Here is a 17,432-nt window from a genome sequence, read left to right on the forward strand (position 1 = left end):
TATTTATATATCTTAACAACATGTTTTTGTGTATCTATCTATCTATCTATCTTATTTTTGAGCTTTCTATAATTGCTTTAGTATTGATTTACCATTGTTGCTTTCATAATTTAGCTTATTTGGATTGTTTTATATTTCTCATTTTTTTGTTTTATTTGCATATTTAAAAAATAAAAAAATGAGAAATTTAAAATGAATGCACTTCTTGGATTAACATACCTACTGAGAGAGATAGGTAAGTTATCATATTACAGAATTCATGTTAGAGCTCGAATTATTTGCGTGAGCATTTTGTATATTGTCTCTAAGTATCTTATTCACGCTTAGATATATTTCGCTATCTTTTATGACTCCATTATAGCTAATGTGATTCGATCTTCTTAATGTGAGCATTGATTCACTTTAGACATTTATCTCATTAGTATGATCTTCATAGTTTAACTTTTTTTTTTTAATCTTAATTTCATCTATATAAAAATTCTTCTTTTTTTGTGAAAAGATTAATGAAAAATAATACTATGTGATAATATGAAATCCATCTTGAAAGTGATAAAGAGCTACAAAACCTATTTGTGTGAAATTAAAAAAAAGGAAAAAAAAAGAGAGAAATTAAAAGATGCACTTAATTGAAATATGAGAATGAGATCTATCATTGGTTTTGACTTTAATTTAATTTCTCCTTTTGATGTTCATTATATCTTGAAATTGCTCTTGTGTTTTAGAATTTTACTAAGAAGAATTAATGATATACTATAACTGGAGTATTCTATTTGATTATTCTATATGATCAAACCACTTAATGCATAATATGCTAATGTTAACATTTGTATATCTAATCCGATATAACCTTACAGTGTGTTTGATTCTTTTTCATTTGTTAATTTAAAATTTTTAAATAAACCAAAAATACTTGGAAAAGAATTTGTGAATTGAAATGATAAACTTTGACTGCGAGCAGTTTGATATATTGAAAACTTAAACTTTTGCAACACAAATTTCTTAAATTTTAAGAGAATTTCTGAAAGATTTTTAGGAATTTTTGGTCGAGAAATTATGTTGATTAGAAGTTATACTTTAAGTAAAATTTCTACCGTAATTTATGAGCTAATATAGATACGGTAAAAAAAAAATAGAAAAGAAAAGGAAATAAGCAGTCATCACAGATGCCAAAAGCGTCGGATGGAGGCATTTCAAAGTGTTAATAAGGAGCAGCGATCGATTTTAATTATAAGGTGAGTGATCGCCCGCCGATTAAGAAAGCGAAGAGCCGCCCCAACAGCTTAATTTTTAACCAAATATGGGTAAATATATTGGGCCCTTTTTTATTTTTAAAGTTTATCTCATCTTTTAATTTTTGTATTATCTTGTGGGTTGTTCTGTTCACTTGTACGCTTTATACAGAGACGCCGTCATCGAAAGAGAGCATTGCCGCAGAGACGCCGTCTCTCTCCCTATTCTTTTTGTCCTCCTCTTATCTATCAATTCGCGAAAGACGGCAATGGCTTCGCGATATCCTCCTCCTGTCGCATTTAAGGTTCATCTAATTCAAATTCGCTGCGACCCTTTTCTTGAATTTTATTTATTTTTTCTTATTTATTTCCGTAACCAGAAGCTTTTGTTTTTCTTCGTTGGAGGTAAAAAAGGAGAAACCTTTTTGACAGAGATTTCTTTCTTTCTTTCTTTCTTTCTTTCTTGTGGCAGATAATTCTGGGTTCCGCTTCAGTGGCCCGAAGAAATATATTAACCGAGATGGGATACGAATTCGAAATCATGGTCTGTTACTGGAGATATTTTACGTATATATATATATATATATTTTTTTTTTTTTGTTGATATTTGGAAGCTAATTTTACTTGTAGTTTAGACTGCAGACATTGATGAGAAAGGAATTAGGAGGGAAAAGCCGGAAGAGTTAGTAATGGTTCTTGCGGAGGCAAAGGTGTGTTGTTTAGTTACGAACAAAACTATTCAGAGTTCTTGAGAGCCAAATCTAAATTTCTCTTACTATATGCTATAAGGAAAGTTCATTATTCAATTAATCCATTCAGTTGTCTAGCTGTTTCTTCGTAGAAAAGTTTGAGGGTGGATTGTCGTGCTGATGTTTAGATTGGTGATAGCTCTTTAAAAGCTTAGATGTTGCATCTTCTTGGGTTGCATTATTAGAAATTAATGAGGGCCAATGATATGTTGCAATAGTGCTTATGCCAATATGTACTACTTGCTAGGGGCGTTATATGTGTGTCATAAGGTTTATTTATTAGGGCGTTATATGTGTGTCATTGAAACTTAGAGAATTCTAGAATTATCTTCCACAAGAAATCCAGAGTAATTGTTTGACTGGTTCAAAGTATATATGCGACTCCACTGACTTTAGGTTTTTAGGGAAAAAAATTTGATGAATACTATAGTCATGTTTTTACCTATATGAAATTTTGGTTTTCTTCAGGATTTCAAGATGTTTTTACTTGATTGGATGCTTACATATTGATAAGTTAAAAAATTAGAATGAATACATACCACTCCTCTTTCATCAGAGAGGTGATGCCCCCTTACTTTTCGCTAAATGCTTATATAATATCTAATAAGTCCAAATTTCAGCTTTGTAGCCAAAGGAAGTTTTCTGGGCCATGTGTGGACATCCTTTGCACTATGATAGTGAAAATCATGAGTCATGATGCCAATTGATTGTAAATTACTTTTTCTGTGGGGCTAGGTTTCTCCTGTTTTATAAGTAATTTATAGGGCACTGAAATTGCAAAATTAGCTCTTAATTTAGAAGAGAGTTATGTAACTTAATCACACAATGTTGTAGTGTTATCTGTAAAATATCCTGTACTCCACATTGCCTCAAGGTTGAAATTCATACTCAGCGCTTAATTTATGTTCCAGATAGGTTTTACCATTGCTTGATAATAGTTTGATGTCTTTTATGTTGCTTATGGTGACGTAGAATGTCTCCTCAGGCTGATGCTATCATATCCAGGATGAAGATTGCAGATTTCAGAGATGAAGGCACTGAAGCGACACTTTTAATTACTTCTGATATAGTATGTTTCAGTTTCATAGTTGCATCATCCCCTTTTGAACCATTAATGAGCAATTATGTTCTCTTTTCTTTTCTTTTTTCCTCTTTGACTTTTTACAGATATGCTTAGTTGAGCTTTGCATACTTATGAGTTAATGCAGGCTTGATATTTTATGCATCAGTCTATTTCTAATATGGATGTCCATATTGCGGAGTAGTATATACTTAACTTTAAACTAATTTCGCACTGATGTGACCCTAAAACAGGGCTTTCCACCTCTATGCCAAGATTGTTGTGCTGTAATCACCATGGGCCATATTCTATGAAGTAGTGATGATGTACTGATATCTTGCTTACTTCCTGCAAATAATGGAAGCATCTGGTTTCAAACTACACAGAAGTACGCCCCTTCTCTGAATGGGTCTCTGCATGCTATCTAATATACATTCAGATATCACGAGTTCTAGATACCTTCACGCAAACATCTAGAACCAGTAGATTGGCTGCATATGAGAGGAACGATTACTTTTGCAAATAGTACACATAAATGATAGTGTTATCACTTATATTACTGGTAACTAAAGATTAAACATATTTGTACTTCATAAATAAATTCTGCTAATGACGTGAAATGGTTAACATGTTAATCGAATGAGTCGTTTTGCATTGATATATTTTCTTGATTAATCTTGGAGAATTGGATCTCTTTTGCATTAGTATCTGTTCTTCAACTAACTTCTGTTATTTGTCGTTACTTATTGCTTTCTTAGAATTCACTTCTACACATTATATGTTAGCAGTTTATCACTTAAACTAAGGAAGCACGAAAAGGGTGAGAATAATTCTTTATACAGGCAAGAAAGGGTTAAATTTCATAAAAAGAAAAAGACACATAACTGATTAAGGATTTGAAATTGCTATGAATCTACATACGATTCATGCAGTGTGATGTTTTGTGTGGCTAATTACAATCTCTTGTTAGCTTACAAGCTCCTATGGTAAACAAAAACGAATTAGTAACTTTTCTTTTGTTCGTAGAACTGTAGAAGCATTTATTAGTATTATTCTTCTTACATACTGAATTATTATTAATTTGGAGGTGGTAGTCCATGAAGGGATAATTAGAGAAAAGCCAACCACCAAGGAAGAAGCACGCCAATTCCTGAAAGGTTTGCTTATAAGATTTACTCATCTTCACTTGCTAATCCAGTTGGCTATGGAATTAATATTCTTTGTGGTACTAATACTAACACGATCCACAGGCTATTCTGGTGGTCATGTATCAACCGTGGGGTCTGTAGTTGTTACCAATCTAAAGACAGGCAGGAGATGTGGAGGTCTGGATATTGCTGAGGTGATTTTGCAGGATTTCTTGCACACAGACTGTCATATAATTAATGATTATATAATATTCTTTTACCCAGCTGAAAGCCTAAAAGATGAGGCCATCACTGGATTTGGAGAACTTAGTAGTACCATGATTGATCTTGAATGGATGAGAACAATGAACTAAGGACACATTTCAACATGCGAAACACATGTTTTGTTTTTTAACCCGATATGAGCATGATTTTGTAACACTTCTGGCAATTTCTGGCAGGTATACTTCCATGATATACCAGATGAGATCATAGAGAGCCTGGTATCGTCCTCACTTGTATAAGACATTAGATAAATCTTAAAAAACTTTTTCCTTAGCTAATATTTAATGCAAATTGATTCATTAGAGAAAGAATCAACAGGATTTTGGATGAGATTATTGCATTACCTTCTCCTTTTATTTTTGTTCTAATTATCAGATTGACGAGGGTATTGTGTTCAATGTCGCGGGTGGCTTACTGCTAGAACATCCATTAACATTGCCATTTGTTGAACAAGTGGTTAGTTTTTACCTTGTGATAATTTCCTTCAGTAATTATTCTGGAATTTGATTAAACAAGATTAATCATACTTGGTGGTTTTGCAGGTAGGTGCCACTGATAGTGTGATGGGACTTCCAAAGGCTCTTACAGAAAAATTGATTCATGAAGCTCTTCTTCCTCATCCTAGTAAATAATTGAGTATCTTTCATTTGTATGTCATTTTTTTTTATTGAGCATCAAATGATTAGCTCCAAAAACCTTAAAATGTATGAATACCATATTTAAGGGCAACGAATACCCACATTGGCACATAGTTTAGACTTAGCTTCTTGTGCTTTTCGTGCTTAAAAAATTTGTTTTAGATGATGCAATTGTAAAGGTATTAAGTGATTTAATGATTAGTTCTGACAGATTGCTTGTCTGATGGAGGTTGTTGAACTCAAAAGCTATGTGGAATCACTTTGATCCACCAATTCTTTTATTAACAGGAGATTCTATTAAGTATGACAAGTTATTGCAGTTTGATAACTTATGAAGAACCAGGTTCATAAAATTGAGATAGGTGCTCAAATCTTATGGACACAATTAATGTGTCACATGAGCATGATTACATGTATACAAATACTGGTGAAGGTTGTCAACTTTGAGCAGCAATGCTTGAGGGCTCTGGTGTGACCTCGGGAGCTGAGTGCCCATTTATTACATGATTGAGATGGCTGGGTTTCTCATCAGATCCCCAAAATTTGGCTGTCTTCTTGTCATCCATCAACATCATCTGAGAGAACACCTCATGGTCATACTCAATCTTGTTCTTTCCTCCGAATTGCACAGGCAGTATCTCAGGATCGAAGTTCTTGTGCATCAACTTGATGCTCTCCTCATCCTTTATGTACACAAAGTTCACCTTCTTGAAGGTTTTGGGGTCCAGGAAATATTTCACAATCTGCATGAAAATAGTAGTGCATACGAGAGAGGATGAATGATCAATGAGAGAAAGGAAATCTAAGTGTTTGATAAATTGTATTCTTATGAGGTGAGAAGAAGTTGTGACTTCTGATACCATTTGTGACATATAAACTCTAACAAAAAGATTCCCTAATGGAATTATAGTGATGAAAAAGGTGAGGAGAAATCGTCGAACCTTCCAAAAGGCCTCAAAGACTCTTGGAGGATTGAACAAGAATGCACTAGAGAGCCTCTCAGGATAGTGATTCTGCAAAATGTTTGCAGTTTCTCTGGCAGTCTTTATAGGCACCGAGTTACTTAATGACCATCCTGTGAAGTCTATCAACCATGCCATTTGCTCTTGACCCTCAGGTAGATTGATGATCGCATTCTCCAACAGATAGACCAGATGCCGGAGCTGATTGTCTTGCGATGAAGTATTCTGCAAATTAAACATTTTATAAATTTATCCATGGCTAAACAAACTAGATATGGAAGACATCCAGGAGATATTTCTTTTCTTTATTATTATTATTGTTTTAATTATAATTATTATTACGACTATTTTGAGTTTTTTGAATATCAACAAACCCACCTATTATTGTCTTACGAAAAGCATATACCTTTTTGAACTTTGAAGACTTGACTCATATTTTCAGGTACATTTACAGACAAAAACAGGAAAACAAAAAGAGCGATTCATTCATAAGGAACTGTGGTAATTTTTTTTTTTTTTTTACTAAAAATGCACTTGAGGTAGTTTTTTTTGCGAAGATGGGTAAAGCATTTTGGTCAAAAACAGAACATATTGAGGTAACTGAAAGGTGGCTTGTTGAAAATTGGCTCGAAATTAAGAGAACTGTTTGAATGGGTTAACAACATTTGAACCGACGCTTCTTACAATTTGCTGTCGTTCCAGTTTTGTATACCAACGAACAACGTCCATCCATTTGAACGTGATGGAAGCGTTAGAACGATGTTTAGACGTTCGAATAACCGAGAGTTTAGAAAGTCACAGTGTTTGAAAGGTCGAAACATGTTACCACTAGCATTCGAACGCTGTCCACCTGTTCGAACAGTTTTGCTAGGCATCTTTGTAGCGGTGCACGGATGTTCGAACACCATCTACCCGTTCGAACGGCCTGTAGAATGTGTTTCTAGCATTGCATGGGCGTTCGAACGCCATCCATCCGTTTGAATAGCCCGTGGGTTTTCTTCAACCTCAAGTCAGCCCTATAAATAGAAATGTTGGGTTTTAGGATTTAGTGTGGAGCAATGTAAAAAGAAGGCTTTTGTAAGGGGGCAAAGGACTTTGAGAGAGTACACCTCTATTTGCATCTCTATTAGATTAAAGACTTAGAAACCCTTGTATTTAGATCTTGCAAGAGTGGACATTTTGTAAGAGGGAAAACTTAAGAGAGAGTCACTATTATATTGAGTGTGATTAGAGTTGAGAGAACATTTTGTATTTGAATATTTGTATAGTGGATTGAAGATTGCTTCACTAATGGACGTAGACATATCACCAAACCACATAAAATCTCTCTCTCTCTCTTTCTCTCTCTCTCCTTCTTTGTGATTTGCATTTGAAGTTCTTATTTGCAGTTATCTTGAGTGTTTAAAAATTCTCTACATTTAGCACCTTGGTTAAAGATTTTCTCTTTGATATTGATATTAGTTTTGCTAATATTTGATTTACCGAAATCTATTGCTATAACATAGGTATTATTGAGGGGAATTGGAAATCGCTTCCGCTAATATCTACCAATTCGATATTTAGCACAACAATTGGTATCAGAGCACAACATAGCTTTAAAAATAAACATAAAAATAGGAGTAGGACGAATATGTCAAAACAAAGAGGTTTTTCATAATAAGATTTAATATAATTGGTGATATGCAAAAAAATAAGAGGAGCTTTCTTTTTATTGCAAACCTGTTTAGCTGGTGTCATTACAATAACTGTTCTTCCCTCCTGGTCATGAAAATTTGCTCTGTATACTTTACCAGTTTCACCTTCACTGGCAACCTCATGCTGAAAGAAGCAAATGACTACAATCAATATAAACAAAAAGCCTTTAATTATCTATAAGTGCATGAAACAAACAGGCATTTAGAGCTTACCCAGCGAATTTCCTCTGGCTTGTACGTCGATCTCCACTTGAGACTCTCTTCCAACATTTTTTTTGATTTTTCAACATTCCAGTTCCGAGCTTCCAAGTATCTTTCCAGGCATGCTTTGGTGCAGTACTGTGAGCTACGTCCAGATAGTGGTCCAATAGCAGCTCTGAGTTCATTTATCTGTTTATAGAATCAATAAGTGCACATAACTCAAACAACCATATTTGTTATATCATGCATTTGTCACATATATTATCTACTGCGACTAGAATATTATGTACATATTCTACCAGTAGAATTCAATGGAATTATAGAGAATTGCACATGTTAAACTACCTATTTATCAAGAAAACGAGTAATTCTAATGTTACAAGAAAGTAATTGTTGATTAACAGTTGTAGTGAATCAGAAGATATTGACCAATAATTATTCATTGTTTTTGTTAGAGAGTTAAGAGGGCATAACAAAGTGTGATGGTTAGGCTAGTCTAAACTCACTCAGGTGGTTGTGGATTCAGACCACAGAAAAAGCCTCTCAAATTATGGGCGTTAAGGTGCAGTGTTACCCTCCCCAGACAGGCATAAATGGAAACCTCACACAAAGACACTCTTTACTTTAACAACCAAGGACATCCCTGTTTCATCCCTCAGAAGTTGTAAAAACAGTCGGAAGCCCCATATAGGATTTTATCACCAGTTGGCAACTATAAACATTACAATTATTCATCCAGATTGGTGTACCAGTTTTACAGATGGAGGACATCTTGATGTGTCTCAATTCCTGCAAATATCATGTGGATAATTTGGATATAAAATGAAAGAATACCATACCTACAATTGAACCACAATGTGAATGTTATTCTGAAAAATTCCCATAATGCAAAAGAGATATTTTATTTTATGGTAAAATACTAAAATCCAGAATTGCATGACCTTGGATCAGTGTGTAGCTCTTTCAGATACCTTTGTTTCTTGCTGCAGAACATCATGCTCGCCATGACTATGAGAGCCATGTTTCCTACGAAACATAATTGCTCCTTACTCCACAATCAAATCCACAGTCTAAAGAAGGTAGATGCATTAGCAACAGATCATATTAGGTGAACAGTGAACCCTCTATACTCAAGCATGGGAAAATTTAGTCATACAGTAGAAAATTTAATGAGACAAATAAGCACACATATTTCAGTGTCTGTGATGCGTGTATCACATGCGCATGTCTTGACATATCTATGCCTGCATGTATATGTACCCTGTGCATATGATACTGCTTGAGATGTTTACCTCATTCACAAATTTTTTACTTCAGTCAGTCTTGGTGACAATGAAATGTTACAAGTTATAGTGCACATATCACATATCCTTTATTGTCCTTGACGGTCTGGGACTACAAGTATTATTCTACTGCACTCACACTTCTAGTTTCCAAACTTTGATCTAGCAATTCTGCATGAGCATGTACTTTATGCAGGCTGCATAGAGGATATCAAAATGCAAAATCACCTTTCTTTTGTTGCAATTTGATGTATTTATAGCTACAGTTTAAGAACTATAAATGATTAGAAATTATAGGTAAAAATTAAAAAGAGAATTTTATACTATGTTTGAGTGATTTGGGTATAGCAGAACTCTAACAAGGAACTGACAGCAATCAAGCACAAATTTAATGGTTTTGTCTATAATATTGGATAGAATATATTTAAACTACAGAGGACTGAGATGTAGAGATTTTAAGCTTTTACTAGTTCATTAAGTCACTTCGTTAGTAAATCAGATAAGCAGCATTTAGGTAACATATAAGTAAGCTGCTAGGAAGCCGCCTTCTTCAGGAAAAAAGACCTATTGAAGAGTTGTCCTTGCAGTGTCAAGGCAGATAATACATTTACTCCAATCGCGAACAAGCATAATCTATTTACTTCAGTGTCTGGGAGTTAATTATGCACTTCTGTTCAGCCCATCCACAAGTAGGATTGCTTTAACTTACACAGCACAACTGCTGGACACATGTCCATATCTGACCACTTAAATTGATGAGGGATCAGCAAATCCCAATCGGGATCGGCCATTTCAGGTCCGGATTGGCCGGTTCGGGTCCGGATCCAGCCCTCTTAGTCTTCCTTTTCTTTCTCTCTTTCCTCTCTTTACTATAACTATTACTTTTCCGACATAGAGATCCAGTTCTAGCGAACTCCAGCAATGTCTCAGATGTGACTTACTTTATTTCTTTCTTTCTCTCTTTTCTTGTTCACTGTAGCTTTTTTTTTTCCTTCTCTCTTATTCTTCACTGTGGCAGAATTTTTCTCTTTTCATTTTTTTCTACTATCTCTCTCTCCTTCTTCTTCACTATAACAGTTTTGAGTAAGTTAATATTTTTTTTAGTTTTTAGGATTCATCTGTGAGTAATTCTTTTTTTAAAAAAAATCTTTTTCTAAATGTTCTAAAAAAAGTTCTGCGTTTTTAAATAGTATCTAGAATTAAAAAATAATCTGATCCAATCCGAGCAATCAATCCAGCCGATACTTATCATTTTTTCGGGAAGCCTATTCGGATCTCTATCTCGACTTTTTAAACCTTGCTTAAATCTATCAATTTGATGTCAAGAGTAGTTCCTGGGGTCCAAGGAATGGTAAATCATATAATATTCTAGGTTTAAATTATCACAGGAAATCACAGCATGATCAAGTGTTAAGTGCAGCTACCTAAACAAGGTCAAGTAAATTATTTTAGAAAGCCTTGCTTTAGTGATAAAGAGCCAAATGTGATATAGAGATTCCTATCTATATCATTAATGTAAACATTACAAAGATGACAAAGAAAGAAAGGCAAACAACTTTTGATATGTAAGATCTAATCAAATTCTACTTAATAATAAAATATTCTACTTTTCTTTTCCAATTTGGAGAGGTCCATATCTACTAAATTTTATTTTCTCAAAAAAAAGAACACAAATTAGGTAGAACAAAGTGATAAATTTCTCAGATATAGAGTTCAAAGCCACACACTAAAAAAGAACACAAAGGTCAGGCAGTTCTGGAATAGATCAGATGCATAAATTTTCATAATCCAAAATCTAGAAAAGTTACAACAGTACAACTGTCTCAGGTAATGTAGAATACTTGGAAGTCAACAACTAATATTAGCCTGTCTACACTTGGTACATTAAATGGTAAATTACAACTTCAAAAGAATTACAACAGAGGAATAAGCATCCAGCGCACATGGTAGATTACAACTAATGCCAGTTTGAGCATAAAAGAAGAGTTGATGAGAACCTCTAATGAGTGATGGATTGGTTATTGGTTGATAATACGGGATAGACAACACTCCTCAGACCAACTAGTCTGTTATAGAGATGAGAAATAAGCGATAGAAAGATAGAGAAGAAGAGAAGACAGCAGGAAATAAGTGGAGAATAGTATAATTGGAAATCTCCGAGATAACAACTCTTTCTGTTATTTATATGATGTGGCACTGCTGGAAGTCCTACATAGGGCTTAATGCATATGTTGCAAATTCCTGCTTCTGCTTTAGAGATTAGACTAAATAGGTCATCATAGTATTTCCAATAGTTTAAAAGCAGAACGATCTCCTGAAACAACTGCTAGGGCCAGGCAGTTATCACTAGGATTTATCTACAAAGAACATCACATTAAAGTGTAAAGTTTTTCTATATGGAATCCTTATATGTTCTACTTGGGACAGCAGAAGTGTTGCCATGAGAAGAGCATGAACCAGAGCAGTTTGTCAGTATTTGCAGATTATAATATTGGGAAGCTAGAAGATCGTGAACAAATTGGTAATGCACAATTGTGCTGGATCTTTACATCTTGATGGTACTATCTAGAGGAATGCAATTCTATGTGTTGGCCATATGAAGATGTGTTTCCAATAATATGGACATCTGCACCATGTAAAGATTGCAACCCTCATGTCGTGGAGTTAAGATGGAATATGAAATCATCAAGCATGGTTAACAAAAGGAATCTACTATAGTGGCAATACCAAGTTCTTTTCCTTCTATAAATCTGCAGCAAGACCTGTGGAAACAAAAAATAAAGGGCCGATTCAAATAAATTAATCAATGATAAAAGTATAAAACAGCTGTAACCATTATCTAAATTATAAAACCGGCTTCATATCAGCTAAAACCAGATGAGATCATGGAGTTAACTGAGGTGAGGCAAACATCAAGCACAGTAGATAAAAAAAAAATTACTAGAGTAATCGTAACAGATGTTCTTTCTTATAAACTTTGGCATTTAATTCCTCTAGGAAAATAAAAAATCAAGGTCTGTCTCCAAATCAATGAAATCATGACCAGGTATAGAGCAGATGTAATCAAGATCTGATTCAATGATCAGCTCCATATCAGCTACAAGTCAGATTAGACCATAGGTATCAAGGAGATTCCTCAGAGAAGTTAATACCGTCGCATGAACAGCCACATAAAAGCCTTCGAATCAGATGTGGTCCCCTGCAGGCCTCCTACTTTTCCAAGCACATTTACTAAAAGTAATGATATGATCCCAATATATCCAATAAAAGTGGCAAAAAGGAAAGAAAAAGTCCAAACATTTCCCCACATGGGAGCTGAGACTGGCAGTAGCACCTAAATCACCTCTTGAGATATCATAGATCCAGAGATCCTCAACGGAACAAAGGCATGACTTTGACATCAGACTAAAATATGGAACAAAACGGAAACTACCACTAGCTCCTACCCCAATCAAAACCTTAAAGATCAAAAAGATGAACCATATTAGCACACAAACACCAACAAAATGAAAAATTTGGACAATTAGACAGAAATCCAAAGAAAGAAGAGCAAAGACCCAAAAACAAAACAATGAAAATCAACATAAACATGTATTCAGATATATAGACAGACATATAGAAAGAGAGAGGCCATACCCGGTGGTAGGGATGAACAAGTTCAAGACAAAGACCAAGACCAAGCTGTAAAGAAAATAGACGAGGAAAGGAGAGAGAGAGAGAGAGTGTGTCGTCGCAGCCTCCAAGTGGTGATGGGTGGGTTTTTTCCGCTTCTCTTCGTTGTTTTAGGGGTCAAAACAACAAAAGTTTCTCGTCTTTTATTCAGGGTTTACGTTGCAGTGCTTAGGAAAGTCGAAAAGGAGAAAAGGAGAAGAACGTGGCTACTTTCCGTTAGTGGCTTCCGCAGGAGAAGATTGTCTCCGACGCTCCGGATATAAAAAAAAGTAAGGACTCTTCACCCAGGAGTTTTTGACCAAACTAGCCCTCTCCTAAACTCCATTTACGGAAATAGATGGCACCACAAACTTAATACCTAGATATATATATATATATATATATATATATATATATATATATATATAAACTTTTTACTATAGTTGTTGATAGAACACTATGAACAGTTTAATATTTTATTAGCTAAAATTATATAAAATTTAATCTAAAATTTGAACATCCTCCCTTTAGGATTAGTGTTGTTTGCCGTCAGAAGCTGCAATATCATTCCAATTCATAAATTTTTAATATATTTTTATAACGATATATTTTATGACCAATATATATAATCGACATAAAATTTATTATTTTTAATAATTAGATGCTTAATTGTGATGAAAGCAAAAGAGATAATGAAGATAATGATGGCGTGTAGTTGATCTGTAATTTAGAAATGAAGAAGAGAAAGAAGATGATCGCCCTTAAAGAAAAAGGGGATCGACAAATGAGGAAGGAGGAGCTAGTCGACAACTAGGGTTTGAGGGAGAGGGGAGAAGATGGTGTGGGGTTGATCTATGATTTAAAAAGAAAGAAGAAGAAGAAGAAGAAGATGATCAGCCAAAAAGAAGAAGGGAGGTTGACAAATGAGAAGGAAGGAGCTCGTTAACGGCTAGAGTTTAAGGGAGAGGAGAGAAGATGGTCAATCTTATTGGACTAGAAGGATCGACAATCGAAAAGAAAAGAAATGGTGTCGACTTGATTGCGTCAATATTCTATGGGTGTAAACGAATCGTGCCTCAGGCTCAAGCTCAACTCAAAATTACTTTCGAGCCTCATAATTTTGCTCAGGCTCGGCTCAGCTCAACTCGAGTCAAGCTCGAGCTAAACCTAACCAAGCCCGAGCTGAGCCAGAGCAAAGCTCGAGCTTACTTGATTAGAGAATAAGGGGGGTGGCGATGTGGACGGTGGCTTGCCGAAGGAGTCGAAGACGGATGGAGGAGGTGGCGAAGACAAGGAGATGGTGAATAAAAGAGAAAGAGAAAACCGACAGAGTGGACGAAAAAGATGACACCAACGCCGAGGAGACGTAGGAAGAGGAGGAGGCTGATGGAAAGGAGGACGTGGCGCTGTGGTGGTGGCTTGCACGTGGGGTGATGCTATAAATGGTGATCGGGTGGATGATGGTGAGGGAGGGGCGGGTGAGGGACTTAAGAGTGATGGGTGAGGATAGGGATGGTGACGTGATAGGTAAATGTGGGGTAGGTGAGGGTGATGGATGGGTTATGGGTGAGAGTAGGGTAGTGAGGGATTCGTGGCAAACGAGCTGAGCCTGAGCTAGTTGGCTCAAGCTCTGGCTCGGCTTGATATTAATTTCAAATCTGTTACAACAGCTCGGCTCAGCTCTGACCGAGCTGAGCCAGTGCTAAGCCAGCTCATCAAGCTTGACAGCCCTACAATATTCTTTCATAATTAGAAAATGACTATCTTCCACATATTTAGAGGCTAGCCAGAAACTAAAAAATATTTAAAAATTAATCCTAACACAAAATGATATCAACACTAGGCGTTTAAATGGACTTACGGGTGCTCGAATGCTTTGTCAAAAACTTCAAATTTATACTATCTGGCTTGGGAGTTCAAATGCCATTAGAGGAAGGCTACTCTCGGATTGAGACATTTGAATACCGTTGGATGGTATTGCTCTTAGGTTGGGTGTTCGAACACTTCGACGAAAATTGCTTTCGGGTTGGGGCATTCCAACGACATTAGTCGGGTGTTTGAATGTCTTGATGAATGCTAAACGCTAAACTAATCAGCATTTTTATCGCTAGACAATTTTATTCATTAACTGCTGAAACATTAAGTTACATTGATTATATATATAAAATACTAAATTGATCATGATTTTAGGACTAGATAGAAACGATGCACTGATTAATATTTTTACTTAGAGATAAAATACTAATTAATTCAGTATTTTTATTAGAACTATAATAAATGTGAGAAATAGTCTATTTCTTGGAACAGGACTAATTAGGTCAAAATCTCAGGCCATTTATGAAGGAATTAGAAGCGGATTAGTTAGTTGGTTTAAAAGTTTACGTGGCCTTTTCTATGTCCACATACGATCTCATGCAGCACGAACGCGTTGGACGTCGTGAAGTCTTATTATTATTCTATTGTCGGTGGAGAGATTCCTGCCGGCTTTGTAGCGATATATGAAAGCGTTGGTACGACTTTCGTTCCTCGATGCCATCAGTTAACCGGGGTAGTTGAGAATAAATAATGTACTTTTTTTAAATTCTTTTTATTATCGAAGAGTCTCGAAGACTAGAAATTGTACCTTTTATTTAAAAAAGAAAAAGAAAATGGGAGATGATCGGATTATCTGCAGTACCACATGTAGGAATTGCTCCATCCGACTTCGCACCCTTGAGGAATGATGTATATGTTTGTATATAGTGTTGATATATTATGTATATAATATTCAGTTTTATTAATAAAAAATAACCATAAGTATAAATTTATTAAATATTAAGACTTTTTAGGTCTAATCAAGGGTATTTTAATTATTTAGTACAAAATTTCACTATTCTTTATCATTTTAATATTAATATTATGTCACTTCAAATGTAATTATTATTTTTTAAATTATGATATGACTAATATTATGATAACTTATATCAGCATTAACTTTATTCCTCTAGAATCAGTACAATTTCACTATTCTCCATTATTTCAATATTAAATATAATTATTATTCTATGGTTAAATATTATAATAACTTAATATCAGTGTAAGCTTTATTCTTTTAGAATTAGTCTTATTCCAAATGTAAACATACCCTAAATTTCAAGGTAATGCTAAAATTGTTCACCATTTTTCTTGATATGTTTTTTCTACAGTACTCACAATTCTAACTTACAAACTTCTGGCACTTTCATATCGGATGCAAACTCGATAGAAAATAATAAAAAATTTAGTATTTTTAATTAGAACAATCATTTATAATAAAAATATGTTAGATATTTAAGTATGATTCTTCTAACTCATATTCATACTCGGATGAATTATTCGGGTACACATATGCCAATATTATTTTATCTACTTTTACTACACTGAGAAGTAATTTTGAGCTTTTTTTAACATTCATGATCCTGAAGACTAGATATGAGCTGGATAAAGGACTAACCATCTATAAATATAAAGACACTTAGCCATATGTGTTGCTGAACAATTACTTCAAACTAAATACTGTCAAGACCTATTCCGAGCTGTCGCGCTACCGAGCTACTCTTCTAAACTAACTGCACTATTGAGCCATCAATCAAATCAACTCAAGCCACCGAAATACTTACCAACTCTAGTAATTTTGAGTTTTGATAGCAAATTTATGTATCAAAGCTTTATATTCTTTATTTATTATGGTGTAAGCCACTTTATACTAGTATAACAAATAATAATACTTAGGTCTATACTAGTACAGTAATACTCACTTTATCTTCTATCTTCTCTTCCATCCAATATATGTGCATTTACCAATTATTATTTTACTTTTAAAAAAATGTCACTTTAATTAACTACTATCTTAATTAATTATTATTTTAGTTACTAGATTTTTTAATTGCTTTTTCTCTCTCTTATCCTTGATTATTAATTATAAAAAGAATTTAGTCATTATTCAAACTAAAATTTTAACTTTATATCACATCAAATATAAATTTTATACTAGTATATAACTAAATACTAGAATAACTTATACCGATATAAGCTCTCTTACACTGGTAGAAGAAATTAATATAACTATACTAGATTACTAGAATTGATCTTTGATAATAAGACATCTCATGGTCACAAAATAGGGGTGTCAAAATAAACGAGCAACTTGGGCACAACGCGACTTGAGCTGAGCTTTGTTTCTAGGCTAGATTTGAAATTTGAGTCGTGCTTGAGTCGAAGACCGTTTGCTCAAGTTCAACTCGATAGGCTTAACTCAAATATAATATTTTTTAATATTATATATATTAGATAGTTCTTGGCTTTACCTAAGGCTTGGCACCTTGTGCTTAGGCTAGCTCAAGTTAAATAATAGGCTCAGCTTGGCTTAAATTCGGCTTAATAATAGGCTCAAGCTAGGGTTCGATCCGGCTTGAGTGAATCCAAGCTGGTTCAGAATCCATATACCTTCTCATGGACAAGCACATTTGTAGTTTGCAGGAGTATTAAGGGCAAAAATTGGTTAGATTAAATCTGATCTGATCCAATTTCATATC

At 34.5% G+C, this 17,432-nt stretch overlaps 2 protein-coding genes across 5 annotated transcripts; one reads left to right on the top strand and one right to left on the bottom strand.

The window, feature by feature from the left end:
- Positions 1-1,164: 1,164 nt before the first annotated feature.
- Positions 1,165-5,199, top strand: LOC140774386 (uncharacterized). Of its 3 annotated transcripts, XM_073117370.1 has the most exons (10): positions 1,165-1,232; positions 1,402-1,534; positions 1,702-1,773; positions 1,865-1,939; positions 2,964-3,047; positions 4,126-4,195; positions 4,289-4,380; positions 4,627-4,668; positions 4,826-4,906; positions 4,993-5,199. In XM_073117370.1, exons 1-10 carry the CDS (start codon positions 1,180-1,182, stop codon positions 5,080-5,082), a joined length of 792 nt encoding a protein of 263 aa, XP_072973471.1. In that variant the 5' UTR covers positions 1,165-1,179; the 3' UTR covers positions 5,083-5,199. The 3 variants fall into 3 exon arrangements, with proteins under 3 accessions (XP_072973471.1, XP_072973470.1, XP_072973472.1); XM_073117369.1 differs by having other exon boundaries at positions 4,126-4,380; XM_073117371.1 differs by having other exon boundaries at positions 1,178-1,301; positions 4,126-4,380.
- A 119-nt stretch (positions 5,200-5,318) lies between these two features.
- On the bottom strand, positions 5,319-13,148 carry LOC140774385 (phosphatidylinositol transfer protein PDR16-like). 2 transcript variants are annotated; one of them, XM_073117367.1, is made up of 7 exons: positions 12,865-13,148; positions 11,956-11,990; positions 8,917-9,015; positions 7,958-8,134; positions 7,770-7,868; positions 6,030-6,275; positions 5,319-5,831 (listed from the first exon to the last, which is right to left on the bottom strand). In XM_073117367.1, the coding sequence occupies exons 3-7, from the start codon at positions 8,980-8,982 to the stop codon at positions 5,526-5,528; spliced, it is 894 nt and encodes a 297-aa protein (XP_072973468.1). In that variant the 5' UTR covers positions 8,983-9,015; positions 11,956-11,990; positions 12,865-13,148; the 3' UTR covers positions 5,319-5,525. The 2 variants fall into 2 exon arrangements, with proteins under 2 accessions (XP_072973468.1, XP_072973467.1); XM_073117366.1 differs by lacking the exon at positions 11,956-11,990.
- Between the last annotated feature and the right edge of the window lie 4,284 nt (positions 13,149-17,432).

This window comes from Typha angustifolia, chromosome 13, assembly GCF_048772165.1.
Source record: "Typha angustifolia cultivar Huaian chromosome 13, ASM4877216v1, whole genome shotgun sequence".
Taxonomy (NCBI): domain Eukaryota; kingdom Viridiplantae; phylum Streptophyta; class Magnoliopsida; order Poales; family Typhaceae; genus Typha; species Typha angustifolia.